The following is a 24125-nucleotide window of genomic DNA, read 5'->3' on the forward strand; positions in this document are numbered from 1 at the left end:
GATGTGGATGGATTTGAGTACCTTTAGGTATGGAGCTTGGTTAAGCAGTGTTTTCCGGTCTTCCCAGTGGTTCAGCTGTCCACCTTGTTGGAGCGGTCATTATCCTGCGCAGTACAGGTGGATGTACCAACGAATAACAGAGGGATGAGTTGGGTTCGGTTGAGGGGGTGAAGGTGAAATGGATGGGGCCGATACTAGAGGAAGGGTGTGGTGTGTGGCGTTGAGGGGGGTGAATGTGATATGGTCTTGCCTCATTCAGTTAAAGGTAGTTTTCAGTGTGCACCTCACTGGAGTGAGGATGAGCAGCCTTTTTGAAGGGACTGGAGATAGGTGCAAGCGTGGTTCAAAGGAACTCACCTGCACATGTTCTGCTCATGCCCCAGGCTGGTGAAGTTTTGGGGGTTCTTTTTTGACATCCATGTTGGCGATCCTGAATATGAGAGTACAGCCCTGCCTACTGGTGGCGATTTTTGGGGTCTCCGATGTGCTGGAAATGCGGACGGGAGCAGGGGCGGATATGCTTGCCTTCTCTTCGGTGGTGGTATGGAGATGTACCCTATTGGGCTGCAGGATGGCGGCACCACCAAAGGCTTCAGCGTGGATGAGTGAATTGATGGGTTGGTGTGCCTCGAGAAGGTCAACTATGCCTTGAGAGGTCGATTGAGGGGTTCTGTCAAAGCTGGCAAACATTTAGAGTGTATTTCAAAGAATTTGTCAGTGCTAGAGTGTAAGGTTGGGGAGGGGGTTTGTTTGTTTATAGGAGGGGTAGGCGGAGGGGGATTGGTGCGAGTAGGGGTGAGAGTCTTTGTAAAAAGTGCTTGTTTGTGGAATTTTGTTAAAAACGTTTGTTATGATTCACATCTTTTATATTCTTTTGTGTGAAATGTTAAAAATGTGATTAAAATAATTTCAAAAAAAGAACTTGGTCAGTGAAGTGGGCAGAATGCTTTACTCCGAATCAACATCTATTTTACATCACTCACAAATTTCCAGCTGCTGAAATCAGAAACCGCAGTAGGTGTCCACCTAAAACAGACAGGAATTTAATATATGTACCATGTGTAACCCGCACAATTCATAGTTACAGCCCAGGGATGTTGGCATGCTGAGTTATCAACTATAATAATAATAATCTTTATTGTCACAAGTAGGCTTACATTAACACTACAATGAAGTTACTGTGAAAAACCCCTAACTAAAGAAAGTATATGGAAATTCATATACTTAGGAGACATTATTCTGCTGTTGAGCCACAAGTTCAGTTTTGCCACCTGTGTCATTGCTGCCATTTCTGATGGAATAGAAATCTCCCCAACTCAAATTTTTGGAGGATAAAGAGGTTCAATAGTGTACTACCAGAGCAATTAAGCTACACCTAAGATATTCTGTGTTGCCCTCCTCCCTCCCTAGTCAGTAATCGTTTAGCTGCGTCTTGTTTTGGCAGCTTCTGGGTGCCATTTGGACTCAGCCACATCTCGGTTCAATGCCTGACCAGAGGTCCACAGAAATGTTCCTCGCTGGTGTCGGGAATTTATGCTGCAGGGACACATCTGATTCCTGCCTGTAGACAACTTTCTCGCGACACTATGGTTTCAGTGGAGTAGTGGCCCTCGTTGAGTTTTTGGGGATTATTACATACAGTTGAAGTTCAACCACAAGATTGGTTTCCTATGCGCCAGGACAATATCGAAATAATTAAGTTTTTAACTGTTCAGAAGGAAAGTCTAAACTACATGGGGGTAGAAATTGGAATGTGTTGTGCCTTTTTTTTCTGTAAGATATGTACAAAGCATGTCAGTTTAGCTGTGATACAACCCAGTCCAAGTGTGTTGTAAAATGCAACTATAATATAAGCACATTAGGTGCTTTAAACACTGAAATACATTTGGGTTCATCTCAAAATTTTATTGGTGTCTATATTGCTCCAGGTTGTCTCTTTGGTTGATTATGATCACGTTGAAGAAGTGACAAAGGAAGGAACCAAAAAGAACCCATCCCCTGGCTACCCGCTGGTGTGTGTGACACCATGTGATGCACATTTTCCGAAGTATTCTGTTATGAAAGAACGCTGCGACGAAGCAGGAATTAACCAGTCTACTGTCCGCTTCAAATGGGAAGTAGCCACACCCACAGATACAAGTGGAGCCAGATCTCCCTTTGAGACTGTAACAGATAACACTCCCTTCACCAGCATCAACCATATGGTAAGTGTAGAAAACAATACACCTCTTGGGGAACTCACAACGGCTAAAATATCAGACAAAAGCAATGTTGGATTCTATTGGCCTTTCAGCAGTACAAAACTGAAAGTGATTGTAATGGATGTTTTAGCAGTGGTAATTGTGTAAATTTCCAGAGAAAGAATGAAATGACCAGGTTGATGGGATTGAGGTTAACTAAAATATGATAGGCTTGTTCAGCTCTTTTCCTGCTCTTAAATGTTAACATCAGTACTAAAGTGCCAACATCAGTACTTATTTTTCTAAATAAAATTGAGGTTCACGAGCTGCTATTTCTCCTACCTCCATACTAACATCACAGTAATTTATTTGTAAAATAGACATTAATTCTCTGGATGTGAATGTTACTGGCAAGACCAGCATTCATAGCCCATCCTTCGTTGCCCTGGGAATCTTGTGCTGAACCCTCTTTCTTGAAATGTTGCAGTCCATATGGTGACTGTGCACGCTCAATACTGTAAGGTAAGGAATTATATATATCGATGAAAAATATATTCCCAAATCGGCCTGGTGTGTAATGTGGAAGAGAACATCAAGTGGTGATTTTCACATACGCCTCTGCCTTTGTCCTTTAGGTCGTGCAAATTTCAGGTTTGGTTTTCCCCACTTTTTTCTTCCCTCTTATCCTGAAGGCACTAATTCTTACTTGGGTAAAGAAACATGGTGCCCCTGCCCCTAGTTCCTCATCCAAATGGCCATACATCATGGAGCAAGCGTTTGGAATTCACTGATAGCATAGCTGTTTCCACCGTATCAGAAATAACGGTCTTAAATTGATCGAAAATTATCAGTGTTTTTTTTTGGAATAGGCGTTGAATTCAAATTTAATGAAATTTAGCATTTCAATGGGAAGCAACTTAAAATCGGAATTCTTAACTCTGTCATGCTCCCAGTCCTTTGAAATCATTAAATAACACTGTACTGTTGCATGCTGTCCCCACTTCTTCCAAAGGATGGCACTGTAACCTCTTAAAAACTAACCATGACAGCAATTTGCATTTGTATTGCACCCATTGTGTGGCGAGATGCTTCAGTGAAGCACAATTAGGCAAAGAGAAGTTATTCAAAGGATGACTGAAAGCTTGGTCAAAGAGTTGCATTTAAATGAGTGTTGTTAAGGAAAGAAGGTGGAGAGAGGGAAAATATTAGCGAGAGAAGATATTAAAGATTGATTTTACATTTATACAGCATCTTTCATGGCCTTACGATGACCCAAAGTGTTTCATAACCAGTGAAGTACTTATAAAGTGTAGTTGTTGTTGAGGACTGAAGGAGTCAGGAAGGCAATCCATTGTTGAAGATCCTCTGGCAATGGTTTGATAAATAAGAGTTGAACTGATCAATCCCACCAATCCAGATAGGGCGGAGAGACATTTGTTGGAGTATAGTGTGATTTACCTTGTCACAGACTGCAAGGAGATTGAATAAGAGAAATAGGAAGTGTATCCAATGGTCATAATCACAGTAGACCTCACTTTTATGTTGCATAGGACTGTTTCAGTGCAGTCGTGGAGTAGGAAATGGATCCTGGCTGCAGCGATTCAAACATGGAGTTACGGGAAAGATGGACATAGATCTCGCAAGTGACTACATGTTTAATGCGGTCAGGAATTGTAGGGAAATGGTGATAAGAGAGCAGGAACTTGGGCCAGAATTTTACAGCATCACACATCCCTCCCCCATCCCCCTGCCCACGCAGGTTCTTCCCCCTCTTAGCTGAATGATCTCTTATTCCTTTTTTAAAAAATGTATTTTATTACAAGCATACATCAAAACAGGTTACAGCGAATAAACACCCCGGGAAACATCTTTCCCAACAATCAACTATACAGTTTGTACAGAATTTTCCCCCTTTTCACCCCCCACCCCTGTGATGAACAGCCCCTCAAACACGGTCACAAACATCCATCACCTTTCCTCAAACTCCCCTGCTGAGCCCCTTAGCTCATACTTTATCTTCTCTAATCGCAGAAAGTCATACAGGTAATCCAACCAAGCCGCTACCTCTGGTGGTGATGCTGACCGCCACTCCAATTTGCCGCCGTGCAATTAGAGAGGCGAAGGCCATGACATCGGCCTTCATCCTCTCCCTGAGCTCCGGCTTCTCTGAAACCCCAAATATCGCCACCAAAGGGCACTCCCTCGTCCACTATCCTGGCTAAGATCGCAAACACTCCCGCCCAGAATCTTCCCAATTTTTCGCAACCCCAAAATATGTGTGCATGATTTGCTGGCCCCGCCCACACTTCTCTCACTCATCTGCTACCCCCTGAAAGAACCCACTCATTCTCGCCCAAGACATATGCACCCTGTGCACCACCTTAAACTGTATCAGGCTCCTCCTTGCACAAGGGAAGGTCCCATTTACACTACGCAGTGCCTCACTCCATACTTTCCAATTGATCTCCCCTCCCAACTCTGCTTCTCATTTCTCCTTGATCTTCACCACCGGCTCGCCTCCCTGCTCCCCCAGCCACTTGTATATATCCCCAATTCTTCCCTCCCCTGCATGACCTCACATTCCTGATCTTCCTTATTCCTTTCCGAAAACAGCCTTTATAAAGCAAACTTTTTCAGGAACTGAATATAGCTTTAAAACATGTGAAACGGGTGGTTGTGACGAAAGCAACCACATGTTGGTGTACAAAATCTTTTACTGTATTTGCACTGCATCACTTCCATTAATGGTCTTGCCTTAATATTTATGTCATATTTTCCAGTGAGCTAAACCGTGAGGACAAACATTTCAAACGGCAATACATGAAGCTGTTATTACATTTTCAGACGAGGTTTTGCTCTGTAAAGTTTAATTAATTCCTCTGATTTACTTAAATCCATCAAAATCACCCAATCGCCTTCAGTCTAGGACATTCTTGCCATAGTCCCACGCTAAAAGTTCTGCACTGTACACACACAATGGTGTGCACAAAGGTTTTCATCACAACACATGAATGGCATCAAACATAACAGCCATTCTGCAAGTCCTCTCACTTCAAATCAAAGTTACATATGCCAGTTTTTGGAAGTAAGGTTTCTGTGAACTGACGATCCATAAGAACAACAATGGGCAGGATTCTCCGAAATGGAGGCAGTGTTCGCGCCGTCGTGAACGCCGTTGAGGTTCACGACAGCGCGAAACGGCCCCTATCCCGACCGATTCAGGGCCCGATAATATGCTATGAGCGGCGCCGCGTCATTTACACGCACCAGGCCTTGGCGCCGCATAAAGGCAGTGCCCCATACATGACGCGGCCGGCGCCACATAACTGCCGTCACCTGCGCATGCGCGGGTTGCCATCCTCCCTGAGTCCGCAGCGCTAGAAGATGTCAGATGGATCTTGCGGGGCTGTGGATGAAAGGAGGTCCTCCTTCAGAGAGGCCGGCCCGACGATCGGTGGGCACCGATCGCGGGCCAGACCCCATTTGAGGCCACCCCCCGGTGCAGGATCCGCCCCCACAGCGTTCCCGCACTGTTCCCGCCGGCAGCGACCAGGTGTGGATGCCGCCGGGGGGGAACCCGCTGTTTTGGGCTGGCCGCTCGGCCCATCCTGGCCTGAGAATAGCAGGGGTGCCGTAGAATCGCCATTGTGGGTGTCTCGGGCAATTCTCCGGCCTGCGCCGCGCGGGGAGAATCGCGGGACGGCGTCGGACCAGCGTCGCGGGCGATTCTCCCAACCGGCGCGGGAGCGGAGAATCGCGCCCCTGGTCTGTTGTGAAGCTTTAGCAAAGTCAAGTGGCAGATGGCCAAGGTTAAAAATTTGTAGTGCTGAATGGACCAAGGCTTCAAGTCACATTCATGACCGTGGAGGAGTGTGAAGTTGGTTCTTATTATGTAAAGTTGGTTTGATTAGAAAGTCACAGGGGTTTAATTTCTGCTCATAGCCTAGTCTGCGTGCAGTCGGTTAAACTAGCACAAATGAACGGCGAATTTTATATGTGGGAAACACCCCAAACCACTTATTGGAAATTTTCAAAGATCTTTTATGCAAGTTTGAGGTCCACCAAATGGGTCACACCCTCAGCTCGAAATGACAAAATTCTACCATTTGGTGTTGGTTTGTGACGTCTTTTCAAATTGCTCTCAGTTCCTTAGTCACACAAGGCATAGTAGTGACCTTTTAAAAGTTATGAAAAGTTTGCCCATAAAATATTTGATTTAATAACAGAAACTGACCAATGTGCACTATGAAACTATTAAAAGTTCAGTTTTTTTAAAGTCATTTCAGATATTTTAATTGGGAATAAAATTGGAAAATTTTGATTTCTCACAGGTGGAGGATTGGACATCCATATTAAATTGCATATTGTTGCTAATTAGCAAACTGTGCCATGTTACCATTCCTAAATACACTGAAGAAATATTTTTACTGGAAATAAGTAATACACAGCCATGTGCTATTATGCTGCTCAGTTGAGCTGGTTAATGAAAGATGACATGTGATTGTGCAAATTACATTTAGCAGAAACTTGGAACTGCAAACTAACCAACTTAAGTTCAAATGCATTAGAGAGTATAGGCCTAAACTGTTCAATCTCTCTTCATACGACAAACCCCTCATCTCAGGAATCAACCTAGTGAACCTCAGCTAAATTGCCTCCAATGCCACTACATTTTTCCTCAAATAAGGGGACCAGATCTGTGGACAATACTCCAGGTGCGGTCTTACCAATGCCGTGTATAGTTGCAACAACACTTCCTTACCTTTATACTATATTCCTTTTGCTATAAATGCCAACATTCCATTCACTTTCTTTACTATCTGCCGTATCTGTATCTAGTTTTCTGTGACTCATGAATGAGGACCCTCAGAACCCTCTGCAACGGAGCACCCCGAAGTCTCTCCCATTTAGATAATAAGTTGCCTTCCCATTTTTCCGATCGAAATGCATGATCTCGCACATATCTACATTAAGCTCCCATCTGTCACATTTTGGCCCACTCTCCTAACCTATCTATATCCATTTGCAAAGGTTCTTAATTCCTCATTGCAACTTACTATCCCACCTATTTCTGTGTTATCTGCAGATTTGGCTATAGAACCTTCTATCCCTGTATCCAAGTCATTTATAATAGCTGAGACCTAAGGACTGAACCCTGTAGCACCCCACTTGTTACATCTTGCCATCCAGAAAAAGATCCATTTATCCCGACTCTCTGTCTTCTGTCCGTCAACCAGTCTTCTATTCAAGCTAATAATTGTCCCTAATCCCATGCGATCTAACCTTGTGAATTAACTTTCTGTGCAGCACCTTATCAAACACCTTTCAGAAGTCCAGATATACTTCATATACAGGATCCCCATTATCCACTTTGCATGTTACTTCTTCGAAGAACTCTAGCAAATTATTCAAACATGATTTGCCCTTCATAAAACCATGATGACTCTGATGGATAACGCTTTGGCTTTCCAAATGTCCAGATATCACTTCCTTGATAATTGATTTTAACAATTTTCCAACAACAGATGTTAAACTAACTGTACTTTTCCACATTCTGCCTCCCCCCCTTTTTGAATAAGGGCGTTACGTTTGAATTTTTCCAATCCACTGGAACCTTTCCCGAGTCCAGGGAATTTGGGAATATTGTAACCAATGGATCCACTATCTCTACCGCCACTTCCTTTAACACCCTAGAATGTAGGCCATCAGGCACTGAGGACTTGTCTGCCTTCAATCCCAATAGTTTGTTGAGTACTGTTTCGTTATTGATGTTGATTGTTCCAAGTTCCTCCTTTTCTATAAACTCTGAATTGCCCATTCCTATAGGAATGGTAATAGTGTTCTCCACCGTGAAAACTGAGGCAAAGTATTGATTTAGCATCTTTGCTATTTCTGTGTTCCCCACTATTAACTCTCTGGTTTCATCTTCGAAGGGACCAACATTCACTTTCGCGACTCTCTTCCCTTTTATGTACTGATAGAAGCTTTATGATATTTTGCGCTAGTTTTCTTTCATAATTTACCTTAGCTCTTTTAATTACTTTTTTAGTATTCCTTTGTTTATGTTTGAAAGTTTCACACTTTTATTTTATTTTTATTTTTATTTTTTTAATAATCTTTATTGTCACAAGTAGGCTTACATTAACATTGCAATGAAGTTACTGTGAAAAGCCCCTAGTCGCCGCATTCCAGCACCTGTTTGGGTACACAGAGGGAGAATTCAGAATGTCCAAATTACCTAACAGCACGTCTTTCGGGACTAGTGGGAGGAAACCAGAGCACCCAGAGGAAACCCAAACAGACACAGGGAGAATGTGAAGACTCCGCACAGACAGTGACCCAGCCGGGAATTGAACCTGGGAACCTGGCGCTGTGAAGCCACAGTGCTAACCACTGTGTTACCCTGCCTTACAGACTGCCACTGGCCGTTTTTGTCTTTATATTGTCCTTGACCTCCTTGTTTAGCCATGAATGTTTTTTTACCCCTCTTACCATCTTTCTTCCTCACTGGGATATATTTTAGTTGGGAGAAATTAAGTATCTGCTTAAACTACTGCCACTGCTCATCAGCTGTCCTACCTTTTAGTCTTCCTGCCCACTCTACTCGGGCTAAATTTGTCCTCATGCATAAGTAATTTCCTTTGTTTAATTATAGAACGCAAGTGTGGGACTCCACTTTCTCCCCACAAACTGAATTTTGAATTCAACAATACTATGGTCACGGCTCTCTAGAAGGTTATTAACTATGAGGTCATTAATTAATCCCTCCTCATTACAATACCAAATCCAGAGTATCCTCCTCCCTGGTTAGTTCCCCAACATACTGTTCCAAGAAACAATCTCGAATACATTCAATGAACTCCTATCTCCAGGCTACCCTTGCCAATTTGATTCTTCCAGTCTATGTGCATATTAAAATCACCCATGATTATTGTCGTACCTTTCTTACAAGCCCCCAGTATTTCCTGGTTAATACTGTACCCCACTGTGGAACTACTGTTTGAGGACTTAAAGATTACTTTTTCCCTTCACTGCTTCTTATTTCTACCCAGACTGATTCCACATCTTGATCTCCAGTGCTATGCCATTTCTCATTCCAGCACTGATCCCCTTCCTCACAAGCAGGGCGACATCACCTCCTTTTCCTTTCAGTCTATATTTCCGAAATACTGCGTACCCTTGGGTATTCAATTCACAGACCTGGGGCGGGATTCTCCGGTATCGGCGCGATGTCCGCCGACTGGCGCCCAAAATGGCGCAAATCAGTCGGGCATCGCGCCGCCCCAAAGGTGCGGAATGCACCGCATCTTTGGGGACCAAGCCCCAACCTTAAGGGGCTAGGCCCACGCCGGACGAATTTCCGCCCCGCCAGCTGGCGGAAAAGGCCTTTGGTGCCCCGCCAGCTGGCGCGGAAATGACATCTCCGGGCGGCGCATGCGCGGGAGCATTAGCGGCCGCTGACGGCATTCCCGCGCATGCGCAGTGGAGGGAGTCTCTTCCGCCTCCGCCATGGTGGAGACCGTGGCGAAGGCGGAAGGGAAAGAGTGCCCCCACGGCACAGGCCCGCCCGCGGATCGGTGGTCCCCGATCGTGGGCCAGGCCACCGTGGGGGCACCGCCCGGGGCCAGATCGCCCCGCGCCCCCCCAAGGACCCCGGAACCTGCTCGCGCCGCCTTGTCCCGCCGGTAAGGTAGGTGGTTTAATCTATGCCGGCGGGACAGGCATTTTAGCGGCGGGACTTCGGCCCATCCGGGCCAGAGAATCGCGGGGGGGGGGGGGCCGCCAACCGGCGCGGCGCGATTCCCTCCCCCGCCGAATATCCGGGGCCAGCCCCCAGCGATTCTCCGACCCAGCGGGGGGTCGGAGAATCTCGCCCCAGGTCTCCCTGTAACCATGGGCGAAATTCTCTCCCAACGGTGCGATGTCCGCCGACTGGCGCCAAAAACAGCACCAATCAGACGGGCATCGCGCCGGCCCAAAGGTGCGGAATGCTCCGCATCTTTGGGGGCCGAGCCCCAACATTGAGGGGCTAGGCCGACGCCGGAGGGATTTCCGCCCCGCCAGCTGGTGGAAATGGCGTTTGTTGCCCCGCCAGCTGGCGCGGAAATGCGGCGCATGCGCGGGAGCGTCAGCGACCGCCGACAGTTTCCCGCGCATGCGCAGTGGGGAGAGTCTCTTCCGCCTCCGCCATGGTGGAGGCCGTGGCGGAGGCGGAAGGGAAAGAGTGCCCCCACGGCACAGGCCCGCCCGCGGATCGTTGGGCCCCGATCGCGGGCCAGGCCACCGTGGGGGCACCCCCGGGGTCAGATCGCCCCGCATCCCCCCCAGGACCCCGGAGCCCGCCCACGCCGCCTGGTCCCGCCGGTAAATACCAGCTTTGATTTACGCCGGTGGGACAGGCAATTTCTGGGCGGGACTTCGGCCCATCCGGGCCGGAGAATTGAGCGGGGTGTCCCGCCAACCGGCGCGGCCCGATTCCCGCCCCCGCCCAATCTCTGGTACCGGAGACTTCGGCGGGGGCGGGATTCACGGCGGCCAACGGCCATTCTCCGACCCGGCGGGGGGTCGGAGAATGATGCCCCATGTTTCAGTAATTGGCACCAAATCATTCCCTTTTGTTTCTAGTTGTACTTTAATTAAGTTTGTTACAAATGCTTTATGTATTAAATAAAAGCTTATAAATTTGTCCACTGTTAAACTTCCCTAGCCATCCAGAATTCCTTGGTGCATAAAGGCAATCAACCGCTCTGTCCCTCGCCTTCATTTTCTGGTAACCATCTGCCACTTCGCTAACCTGTACTTTTACCTTCCCCTTTAATTTGGGTTTTCTAATTTCCCCGACAACTAAAACCCCCCCCATTTACTTTAAAGCGCTATCTACAGCCCTAGTTGCACGATTCACTTGGACTCTGGTCCCAGCATGATTCAGATGAAGACCGTCCCATCTGAACAGTTCCCTCCTTCCCCAGTACGGATGCCAATGTCCCATGAATTCAAACCCATTCCTCCCACACCAATCTTTGAGCCAGCCATTTACCTCCTTAATCTTATTGACCCTGTGCCAATTAACTTGTGGCTCAGGTAGTAATTCAGAGATGATTACCTTTTTGGTTCTGCGTTTTAATTTAGCTCCTAGCTGTTCATACTCCCTTAGCAGAACCTCTGTCCTTGTTCTACCTTTGTCGTTAAAAAAAAATGCAGAAACTACCAAGCAACGTATAGGTCAAGTAAACAGAGTGAAGTGAATTATGCTGTTTCACCCAGACTGCATTATGTTCGCATAAGTGGATGTTTAAAATAATTCCTTACAAATGTATTCACATTTTTATTTAATTTTTACAGACATCCAAATATTAGAGAACACTTTAATACATTCCATTGTGTTACGTGAACAGCACCTTATCTCTTTACAGCCATCAATACTAACTGTTTTAAATATCTTCTGATTGATGAATAAACATTAAATGCACAACTAGCATCATTCCCAAAGTCGGAAGACCCTTTCCTATCACACCAATGTGAACTTGTTTTGTTACTAACAGCAACCGTCTATGTAGTCTTACTGAGTGAGTTTGTAAAGTTAGTATTAAATGTGGGTCAATTGAGTAGTTTTATGTTATTGAGTTGGGATGTTACACTGATTTCACTCCGGACCCAAACAGCCAGCGGAGAAGTGAACCTTTTAAGTTGTTTGTATCATTTGGGCGAGAATTCAGTTAACAAAGGTGAAAAGGTGGTGCTCTACCCCTCTACACAAGATTGTCAGTCTTTCAGTATTTTTTCCCCCCTTTTTAAAAATAAATTTAGAGTACCCAATTCATTTCTTCCAATTCAGGTGCAATTTAGTGTGGGCAATCCACCTAACCTGCACATCTTTGGGTTGTGGGGGCGAAACCCATGCAAACACGGGGAGGATGTGCAAATTCCACACGGACTGTGATCCAGAGCCAGGATCGAACTTGGGACCTCGGCACCGTGCGGCAGCAGTGCTATCCACTGCGCCACCATGCTGCCCGCAGTCTTTCAGTCTGCAGTATTTTAATGGTGGAAAACATGGCCCTTCTCAACCATTTTTTAAAATGATTAACAGTAATAACAGTGGGCACCAAAATTCACACTGCTGTAGCTGGGGTGGTTAACTTGGGATGAAGGCACACGTTTTCATCAGGGGTAGAGAGAGCTTTCCTATAAAATACGCAACCATAGAGTAGTTGCGAGTTCCAATTCCTCATTGACGCCAACAACTGAGTACAAAGAAAATCAATATAATTTAGTACAATGAAGTGGCTTTGATGTAGCTTGCGCTCTGCCCTCCTAGACTGGGGCTGATCAGAATACAGAGAGCTGCCACCATAGAGGGAAGAAATTGAAAAAGGAAGCAAAGCCATGAAAGTTACAGATAATGTAGTTATAAGAAAGTAATTTAACTTTAAAATCTAGTCACAGATTAAAGGAAATGATTGTCAAATTAGCGAGCTTCAAGCAAACGCAGACATAGGTAGAATAGTCTATCATCAAAGATAATTAATGCAATGCTAATTAAAGCTTAAAAACAGTTGAACGGATGTCTGATTATGAAAAGGATTGAAGTCTAAAAGTACTGTATAGGGATAGATGATCAAATACTCTTTGAACAACTCTAGCTCCGGGCCTTTTGGCACCATCAGAACACCATCTATAGAATGTACTCAGGCAGCTGAATGATACAGGCTAACACTTGATTGGCACTGTGGAGTTTTACTAATTTCTCTGGGGCTAGGGAAGGGAGGGAGAAGAAATTCTAGAATTTTGTTTCCTCGGATTTTGTGAGATGAAACAAATTCAAGAGACTTGTTCAAACAATAATTTATATTTATATAGCATCTTTAAGTACTGCAATAAAATGCCCAAGGTGCTTCACATGAGTATTCTTAACAAGATATGAAATCAAGCCACATAAGAACATATTAAGGCAAAGGCTTAGACTAAGAGGTAGGTTTTAAGGAGTGTCTTATTGGCTCATTTAAATGTGCTGGACTGGATCACACCCAGCGAGGGCGTGATCCAGATTGCACCGGTGGAGCGAGTCAGCTGACTCGTGATTGGTCCAGCACAGAGCCTGATTTGGGGCTCTTGTGGGATTCATCCATTGCGCATGCGGAGGTTGAAACGTGCCGTTGCGCTTTGAAATGATTTTGCTGAGGGGCAGCAGGTCGATAGTAAATAATGCAGATCAAGCATAGTTCTTTGAGGGATAATACAGGTACTGTTTTTTTTTAATAAATATTTTATTGAAAATTTTTGGTCAACCAACACAGTACATTGTGCATCCTTTACACAATATTATAACAACACAAATAACAATGACCTATTTTATAAACAAAAAAACAAAACAAAAAAATTAATAAATAATAAATAACAAAAATGAAAACTAACCCTAATTGGCAACTGCCTTATCACAAGTAACACTCTCCAAAAATACAATTTAATAGTCCAATATATAATTATCTGTAGCAACGACCTATACATATTATACAGTATATATTAACAACCCTGAGAGTCCTTCTGGTTCCTCCTCCTCCTCCCCCCCCCCCCACCCCCCACCCCCCACCCCCCCCCCCCCGATCCTGGGCTGCTGCTGCTGCCTTCTTTTTTCCATTCCATCTGTCTTTCTGCGAGGTATTCGATGAACGGTTGCCACCGCCTGGTGAACCCTTGAGCCGACCCCCTTAGAACGAACTTAATCCGCTCTAGCTTTATAAACCCTGCCATGTCATTTATCCAGGTCTCCACCCCCGGGGGCTTGGCTTCTTTCCACATTAACAATATCCTGCGCCGGGCTACTAGGGACGGACGCAAAGGCCAAAACATCGGCCTCTCTCGCCTCCTGCACTCCCGGCTCTTGTGCAACCCCAAATATAGCCAACCCCCAGCTTGGTTCGACCCGGACCCCCACTACTTTTGAAAGCACCTTTGTCACCCCCATCCAAAACCCCTGTAGTGCCAGGCATGACCAAAACATATGGGTATGATTCGCTGGGCTTCTCGAGCACCTCGCACACCTATCCTCCACCCCAAAAAATTTACTGAGCCGTGCTCCAGTCATATGCGCCCTGTGTAATACCTTAAACTGAATCAGGCTTAGCCTGGCACACGAGGACGGCAAGTTTACCCTGCTTAGGGCATCTGCCCACAGCCCCTCCTCGATCTCCTCCCCCAGCTCTTCTTCCCATTTCCCTTTTAGCTCTTCTACCATAGTCTCCCCTTCGTCCCTCATTTCCCTATATATATCTGACACCTTACCATCCCCCACCCATGTCTTTGAGATCACTCTGTCCTGCACCTCTTGTGTCGGGAGCTGTGGGAATTCCCTCACCTGTTGCCTCACAAAAGCCCTCAGTTGCATATACCTGAATGCATTCCCTTGGGGCAACCCGTATTTCTCGGTCAGCGCTCCCAGACTCGCGAACTTCCCATCCACAAACAGATCTTTCAGTTGCGTTATTCCTGCTCTTTGCCACATTCCATATCCCCCATCCATTCCCCCCGGGGCAAACCGATGGTTGTTTCTTATCGGGGACCCCCCCCAAGGCTCCAGTCTTTCCCCTATGCCGTCTCCACTGTCCCCAAATCTTCAGTGTAGCCACCACCACCGGGCTTGTGGTGTAGTTCCTCGGTGAGAACGGCAATGGGGCTGTCACCATAGCCTGTAGGCTAGTCCCCCTACAGGACGCCCTCTCTAATCTCTTCCACGCCGCTCCCTCCTCCTCTCCCATCCACTTACTCACCATTGAAATATTAGCGGCCCAATAATACTCACTTAGGCTCGGTAGTGCCAGCCCCCCCCTATCCCTGCTACGCTGTAAGAATCCCTTCCTCACTCTCGGGGTCTTCCCGGCCCACACAAAACCCATGATGCTCTTTTCAATCCTTTTAAAAAAAGCCTTCGTGATCACCACCGGGAGGCACTGAAACACAAAGAGGAATCTCGGGAGGACCACCATCTTAACCGCCTGCACCCTCCCTGCCAGTGACAGGGATACCATATCCCATCTCTTGAAATCCTCCTCCATTTGTTCCACCAACCGCGTTAAATTTAACCTATGCAATGTGCCCCAATTCTTGGCTATCTGGATCCCCAGGTAACGAAAGTCCCTTGTTACCTTCCTCAACGGTAGGTCCTCTATTTCTCTACTCTGCTCCCCTGGATGCACCACAAACAACTCACTTTTCCCCATGTTCAATTTATACCCTGAAAAATCCCCAAACTCCCCAAGTATCCTCATTATTTCTGGCATCCCCTCCGCTGGGTCTGCCACGTATAGTAGCAAATCGTCCGCATACAAAGATACCCGGTGTTCGTCTCCTCCTCTAAGTACTCCCCTCCACTTCTTGGAACCCCTCAACGCTATCGCCAGGGGCTCAATCGCCAGTGCAAACAATAATGGGGACAGAGGGCATCCCTGCCTTGTCCCTCTATGGAGCCGAAAATATGCCGATCCCCGTCCATTCGTGACCACGCTCGCCATCGGGGCCCTATACAACAGCTGCACCCATCTAACATACCCCTCTCCAAAACCAAATCTCCTCACACCTCCCACAAATAATCCCACTCCACTCTATCAAATGCTTTCTCGGCATCCATCGCCACTACTATCTCCGTTTCCCCCTCTGGTGGGGCCATCATCATTACCCCTAACAGCCTCCGTATATTCGTGTTCAGCTGTCTCCCCTTCACAAACCCAGTTTGGTCCTCGTGGACCACCCCCGGGACACATTCCTCTATTCTCATTGCCATTACCTTGGCCAGGATCTTGGCATCTACATTTAGGAGGGAAATAGGTCTATAGGACCCGCATTGTAGCGGGTCCTTTTCCTTCTTTAAGAGAAGCGATATCGTTGCTTCAGACATAGTCGGGGGCAGTTGTCCCCTTTCCTTTGCCTCATTAAAGGTCCTCGTCAATACCGGGGCGAGCAAGTCCACATATTTTCTACAGAATTCGACTGGGAATCCATCCGGTCCCGGGGCCTTTCCCGCCTGCATGCTCCTAATTCCTTTCACCACTTCTTCTACCTCGATCTGTGCTCCCAGTCCCACCCTTTCCTGCTCTTCCACCTTGGGAAATTCCAGCCGATCCAAAAAGCCCATCATTCTCTCCCTCCCATCCGGGGGTTGCGCTTCATATAATTTTTTATAAAATGTCTTGAACACTCCATTCACTCTCTCCGCTCCCCGCTCCATCTCTCCTTCCTCATCCCTCACTCCCCCTATTTCCCTCGCTGCTCCCCTTTTCCTCAATTGGTGTGCCAGCAACCTGCTCACCTTCTCCCCATATTCGTACTGTACACCCTGTGCCTTCCTCCATTGTGCCTCTGCAGTGCCCGTAGTCAGCAAGTCAAATTCTACATGTAGCCTTTGCCTTTCCCTGTACAGTCCCTCCTCCGGTGCTTCCGCATATTGTCTGTCCACCCTCAAAAGTTCTTGCAGCAACCGCTCCCGTTCCTTACTCTCCTGCTTCCCTTTATGTGCCCTTATTGATATCAGCTCCCCTCTAACCACCGCCTTCAACGCCTCCCAGACCACTCCCACCTGGACCTCCCCATTATCATTGAGTTCCAAGTACTTTTCAATGCACCCCCTCACCCTTAGACACACCCCCTCATCTGCCATTAGTCCCATGTCCATTCTCCAGGGTGGGCGCCCTCCTGTTTCCTCCCCTATCTCCAAGTCTACCCAGTGTGGAGCGTGATCCGAAATGGCTATAGCCGTATACTCCGTTCCCCTCACCTTCGGGATCAACGCCCTTCCCAGCACAGAAAAGTCTATTCGCGAGTAGACTTTATGGACATAGGAGAAAAACGAGAACTCCTTACTCCTAGGTCTGCTAAATCTCCATGGGTCTACACCTCCCATCTGCTCCATAAAATCTTTAAGTACCTTGGCTGCTGCTGGCCTCCTTCCAGTCCTGGACTTCGACCTATCCAGCCCTGGTTCCAACACCGTATTAAAATCTCCCCCCATTATCAGCTTTCCCATCTCTAGGTCCGGAATGCGTCCTAGCATCCGCCTCATAAAATTGGCATCATCCCAGTTCGGGGCATATACGTTTACCAAAACCACCGTCTCCCCCTGTAGTTTGCCACTCACCATCACGTATCTGCCCCCATAATCCGCCACTATAGTCTTTGCCTCGAACATTACCCGCTTCCCCACTAATATAGCCACCCCCCTGTTTTTCGCATCTAGCCCCGAATGGAACACCTGCCCCACCCATCCTTTGCGTAGCCTAACCTGGTCTATCAGTTTCAGGTGCGTTTCCTGTAACATAACCACATCTGCCTTAAGTTTCTTAAGGTGTGCGAGTACCCGTGCCCTCTTTATCGGCCTGTTCAGCCCTCTCACGTTCCACGTGATCAGCCGGGTTGGGGGGCTTCCTACCCCCCCCCCCCCCCCCCCCCCGTGTCGATTAGCCATCCCCTTTTTCCAGCTCCTCACCCGGTTCCCACGCAGCTGTATCTCCCCCAGGCGGTGCCCCCCCGACCATCCCCTCCCATACCAGCTCCCCCCTCTCTCCAGCAGCAGCAACCCAGTAATTCCCCTTGCCTTCCTTGCCGCTGTTCTAAAGGATCCACTGCAATCCGGCCACTTTCTCCTTTTTTCATCCGTATCCAGGGGGGATTCCCTTCTGGTTTACCGCACAGTGTTTTTAGCCGTCACAATTGCCGTTGGGGCTCCTATCAAGAGCCCAAAGGTCCGTTTCACCGGGAGCTGCCGAAACGTGCGACTCAGCTGGTCATCGCCGCACCCGGAACATCAATACAGGTACTGTTGAAGCAGCGGTATCTGAAGCCATTGCAGGTGATTTTCTGACTGTGATTTGGTAGATGAGAATGGAACCAGTTAAGTGCAGTTCCACCGAACTGGATGACAGAGAAGAGGTGTTCGAAGAGGACACTGTGGTCAGTTGTGCCATAGGCTACTGGTAGGCCAAAAGGATGAGGAGGGAAAGTTACCTTGGTCACAGTCACATATGATGTAATTTGTGGCATCTTGTCTTGAACAAAATGTGATGGGGTTTTCCTATTGTATCAAAATTTATTTGATGTTACTAAAAAAAATTAAGTATCTTTCTAGAACACTACCACCTCTTCCTATAATTCTGTCCTCTTCCCCAGGTCCTAGATAGTATCTACTTCAGCCGTCGATTCCATGTCCGTTGTGTTGCCAAAGCAGTTGACAAGTCTGGCCATGTTGGGACGCCGCTGAGGAGCAATATAGTCACCATAGGAACAGATAGTTCTATATGTCATACACCTGTAGTGGCAGGGACAGCAAGGGGATTCCAGGCCCAATCCTTCATTGCAACTCTGAAGTATTTGGATGTGAAACACAAGGAGCATCCCAACAGGTACTGTAAAGAAAGTATTCATAACATGTTGACATAATTATCAAAGAACATATTCATGTGAATACGTAAATATTATGACAAAATTCATTCATCGAATATGTTAGCGGTATTTTGTGTTTGAACTGAACAATTCTGTGCTGCATTTCTTTCATCGTCCAATCATTTACCTGAAATCATTTGCAACTCCTCTGTGATTCCAACCTCCTTACACTCAACCTTACAGATCAAGAATTTTTCAACTTGGTCTTTGCTACAAGAGCTGATCTCAGCTGCAACGGCAGTATGATGATACAGTGAGACTCAAGTCTCTGGTCTGGGAAACCCTCAGCAGTGATCCTTTTAGAGTGAGTGTGAATAGCTGCTGGCTAGGTTCCAGAGGTCTCCTATCCTGCTTGCTGGAACCTAATCTCAGCATGAGCTAGAAGTTTGAGAAGAGAAAAATACAGAAAAAAATTAGAATAGGAGAAAAAAACACCATGATGAATTGTGGAAGTACCCTTACTGGGGATTTCCAGTAATACTTGTTTTGTGTTATTGAGTGAGTATCAGTACTGTGCTATGAAGCTATAATATAATCAATGCATCCATGACGGTGAAGTTTGAAATTATTATCTTACTCCGGAAGATAGAGCTATTGGCTATAACCAGTCGGTTATTCAGTGTTTTTTTTAAATTTTATTTAATACAAGTGGATCTCCCATTGTATTGCTCATAGTTTTATTTGGACAAGACAGAGGTCTAACAGACTGGTTATTTGGTTATTACGCTATGAGGGTGACTCCGTTTCATAATGCTCCCTGTTTGAAGTAACATTTTGCAGGGAATGCATTCTGATTATCCATTCATTGGGATATCTCAAGATATCCATGATATCTCAAGATGTATTTCCTTTGAGTACAACCTTCCTAGAAGTATCAGATCAATGAATAGACCTGTATACAAATGAGTAAAAATGTAAGTTTCAACAATTTTACTTTGTTTATTCATTTCATGTCCTTTTTTCATTCCGAATTTAATTATTAAATATATATTTTACAGATTCTTGCTCCTGGCACAGAGCCTTGCACACTGGCAATGTATATAGTTTCAGTTTTTAAGTTAAGCTTCTCATCTTTGATGTTGGAGGAAAATGTGAAAGGGACTGAGGAAGGTAGTTGGAGGATGTAATTTCAAATGGAAAGAGGAGCCTGAGATTATACGTAATCTTCCAGATAATCTTGTAGTACTGGAGCGATTTGGACCTGGAACCTGAAACACAGTATTGTTTTGTGTGATTGATCCAAATTCAGAGCTTTCCAGCAGGTGCACTAGGAATTAAGGGAAGAGAATTGGAAATTGCACCAGAAATGTGGGGGTGGGAGACTGAAGAATTTGGAAAAAAAATCATGAAGGCAGAAGTAGAGCTGCTTTTGAGCAGGGCAAGTGCAGCACCTGGGCAGAGGCAGTTGGGTGACTAAAGGAAATACATTTTAGAGTTTGAGAAAGTATTGGAAAGGGGGTTGGAGCTAACATTTCCCAGGGATGCATGGATGATATCAGTGTGGATTTATATAGGAAGAATAATGTCATTGATTAGTAAAATTGTTAACTGGTCAAAGATAGAAACCTTGGACGTCGCAAGATTAGGATACTGCTGTGAGTGGGAGAATTTATTGGAGAATGGGATTCAGTGAGGAGAGAAATTAAAGCTGAGTAGGCTCTGAATTTTGGTGAAAACTACAATCACCAAGGATGAGGATTCATTCACTGAGGCGAGCGGGGATTGTAGCTAAGTCATCAGGCCACTTGGAATGACGATAGATGAGAAGATACACTTTGAAGGAAAAGTGGAGTAGTGGTAGAATATTAGGTGATCAAAGGAGGTGAAGATGCCAGAGGAGTAAGGAGATACATTGAGGGCATTAGTACAAGGCAAGTGTGCATAATATGGTGAAATGTGTTGTCAGGCTAAGAAGGTCAAAGTCTTCTAAGAACAAAAAAATGGGAAACCTATTGATCTAGGACAGTATCTAAAATTAGAGTCGTAGGGTGGGCACAGTGATTAGCACAGCAGCCTCACCGCCAAGGACCTAGTTTCGATCCTGGTCCCGGGTCACGTGTGGAGTTTGCACATTCTCCCCGTGTCTGTGTGGGTCTCACCCCCACATCACAAAGATGTGCAGATTAGGTGGATTGGCTATGCTAAATTGCCCCTTAATTGGAAAAAATTTAAAAAGTATATTAAAAAATAAAGAGAGAGAAGTGACTCCTCAAATGAGGAAGATCGTAGATTATAATAGTTGCAAACCTCATAGATAGTTAAACAATGGTGCCTATGCATCTGTCCTTCATCACTTCAAAGACATCAGAGCCTCTTTAGCGAAGCCATTCTTTAATTAGATCACTCACTGTCCTTTCCTTTTCATTACTGTGAATGTTTCTCAACTTTAATGTTAATTAGAGTGAAAAGTGGAGCAAATGATTCCACTCCCGGAACAGTTTTTTTGTTCTGATGGTCATACCATATTTTTGTAGGAAGGAAAAGGAATCGCATTCTTGCAGGTATCTGGGTATTAATAGGTGTTTTCTGAAAACGTCCTCATACTGTTTGGCCAATGTAGAGGTTTCCGAAATACACCCAACTCCAAAAAGAGCTGAAGGAAGTGCATAATATTGGAGATTAGCAATAATAGAGATGTATTGTAATTGAAACAACGGTGGCCAGACATCCTGGTTTCACTGGGACAGTCTCATTTTTCATTGGTCCTGGTATCCCAATAGTTTACTCCAAATTGCTCACATTTCTGTGTTTTCAGCTCTGTTAAGGACTCTCCCCTTTTCCCGCTCCTCATTTCATTTACTTACACATGGTTTGCCTTTCAGTGCCCAGATGACCAACCAGGAATTCCATGGAGATAACTCCGGTGGAGTAGCTTAAGGGCAAGTGGGAAGACGAGCTAGGAGGAGAGATAGAGGCGGGTCTATGGGCGGATGCCCTAAGCAGGGTTAATACCTCCTCATCATGCGCCAGGCTTAGCCTGATACAATTCAAGGTAGTCCACCGGGCACACATGCCAGTGGCTAGGATGAGCAAGTTTTTTGGGGTAGAGGACAGGTGGTGCGAGGTGCGCGGGTAGCCCAGCAAATCATGTCCACATATTTTGGGCATGCCCGAAGCTTAGAGGGTTTTGGCAGTGTTTCGCTACGGCAATGTCCACGGTACTCAAAACCTGGGTGGTACCGAGTACGGAGGTGGCGATCTTTGGAGAGTCGGAAGAGCCGGGAGTTCAGGGGGCGAAAGAGGCTGACGTCTTGGCCTTTGCCTCCCTGGTAGCCCGGAGACGGATCTTATTAATGTGGAGGGACTTGAAGCCCCCGAGTGTAGAGAACTGGGTTAATGACATGGCTGGGTTTCTCAGTCTCGAGAAAATAAAGTTCGCCTTTAGAGGGTCAATGGTCGGGTTCACCCGGAGGTGACAGCCGTTCGTCAACTCTCTCGGGAAAAATTAAAATGTCAGCAGAAGCAGAATTCCAAAGGGGGGAGGGCCGGACTGTTGTTTTGTGGTTGGGGTGTGTGAAGATTGTAATCGGGGTGGAAATTTTTATTGTACCATGGTTATGTCGCTGTTATTGTTATTATTATAAAAACTTGCAAATACCCTAATAATAATATTTATTAAAAAAGGAATTCCATGGAGATAAAGCATTGGGGGAGTGCAAGAGGGCAGTGGGGGAAGCATGAGAGGCTAGCAGGGGAAGAGAGCAGGAGGCCAGTGAGGGCGGGCAGCAGAAGAGCAGGAGGCTGGGGGGGTGGGGAGGAGGCCTGGTTGGGGCTCAGGAGTAGAGAAGGAGGCAGCAAGGGAAAAAGATGGCAGGGCTGCGGGGGGGGGGGGGGGGGGGGGGGGGGGGGGGGGGAGAGGGCAGCATGAGGATGGGAGGGTAGCGGGGTAGAGAGCGTGAGGGCAGCGGGGGTGAGAGCAGAAGGACAATGTGGGTAAAGTAAGCCAATGTGAGTTCATGGCATAAAATTGCTCAAAAGGTGATGCTAATTGATTAACATTTGAGGCCAAAAGAATGGCTTGTGGGAAGTGAAAATGCCACATTGATGTCGCATAGGCTCCCTTCATAGACTGGAATAAATTGTTGGGTCATACAAGGCAATTTGTTCTTCATTTACCCTTGACATGAACCTTTGTGTACATCAGAAAGGCTTAGTATTGTCGCTGGACTGAAGGCCGCAGGTGAGTGATGGAAGGCTGTGAGTTGAGGGCAGGGTAACAGATGAGGGAGGGAGTCAGCAGCAAGAGCAGGTGGTGGCTGTCAGCAGCGGACCTCCTCTCCTGATGGCAGTTCTCTCCATCAGGCACTGAGTGCATTTGAGTGAGCGCATCCATTTGATGTCCAGAAGTGACACTGCACAGATTTGCCTGTTTTGTTCCCTACATGACGAGACCTTGCCCAACGCGGTTATAGAACGAGGCACTTAAGGGCCTCAATTGGCAATGGGGCCGGACAGCAGTCCACAGGCTTAATAGCGGTGAAGGCAGTTGCATCCCTGTCTGCTATCTTATTAAATGCCCTATCAACCACCAAATGTGCCACAGGGGACAGGGCTTTATATCCTGCGCCTTGCCTTTTACGTATTGGAGTAAACAGATAATATATCATGCACTTCTTATTTGCACTGTAGAAAACCTCCAAGTTTGAAGAAAGAGTAATCCACCAACAGTGGTTATGTGATGCCATGATTGACAGTCAGAATGGAGGAGCACCCTATTGCCTTAATTGAATAAAGCTCTTTTCATTATTATGAAATGTTTTTGTCAATCAGATCATAATTAGTGGAATTTACGTGTTTATAGATTTCTTTTCCTTTTGTTTTGTTCAGAATCCATATTTCTGTACAGATCCCTCACCAAGATGGGATGCTGCCTCTAGTATCCACTATGCCGCTGCATAACCTACACTTCCTCTTGTCAGAATCCATTTACCGGCACCAGCACATCTGTTCCAACCTGGTTACACTCAAGGACCTCAGGAGTATCACAGGTAGAACCATGCATGAATTCAAAGCTCCACAAACCATCACCAGCAAACTTCCTGCTATCTATTTAAGACATACTTCAAAGACAAACACTCCACACAAACTTGAGGTTTTATTATGTTTAAAATTTGGGCCCAGGTTTCACTCCTCGGTTAGATGTGCAGTCAGGACATTTCCAACCTGTGAAAAGGAGGACCAAAAGTTGGGATTTTGATTCCAGGGACAGAATGGGGGTGGGGGGAGGGGGGGAGCTGGATAGATGTGGACCTACCACCTGCTTCCGGAATTAGTGCAGGAGCTTTCGGGTGCAGAAGCGACTGGGCAGAAGGCCCACCTTTGTGCTCCATCGCTGTTTTGTTTGAAAGATAGAGGGGGGAAAAAAATCAAAAACATCCATCCAGCTCTCACCACCCCAAGCATTTCCCATCTATAATTACCCATCCACATCTATGACCTTTCATATCCACTATGCCAACCCATGTCTCCCACTTATCCCCATGGCCCTTTATAGCCCTATGGCGCCTTAGTGCCAAT

At 46.2% G+C, this 24125-nt stretch overlaps 1 protein-coding gene across 2 annotated transcripts in view; it reads left to right on the top strand.

Annotated features, from left to right (window-relative positions):
- The window catches only part of fras1 (Fraser extracellular matrix complex subunit 1), a 714708-nt gene that overhangs the window by 647902 nt on the left and 42681 nt on the right, over positions 1-24125 (top strand). For both annotated transcript variants that reach the window (XM_072496214.1, XM_072496215.1), the window contains 3 exons: positions 1929-2204; positions 18336-18568; positions 23436-23596. In XM_072496214.1, the coding sequence (XP_072352315.1) occupies positions 1929-2204; positions 18336-18568; positions 23436-23596 (670 nt within the window). The remainder of the gene's footprint in view (positions 1-1928; positions 2205-18335; positions 18569-23435; positions 23597-24125) is intronic.

The sequence above is a fragment of the Scyliorhinus torazame genome, chromosome 3 (genome assembly GCF_047496885.1).
Source record: "Scyliorhinus torazame isolate Kashiwa2021f chromosome 3, sScyTor2.1, whole genome shotgun sequence".
Lineage (NCBI taxonomy): Eukaryota > Metazoa > Chordata > Chondrichthyes > Carcharhiniformes > Scyliorhinidae > Scyliorhinus > Scyliorhinus torazame.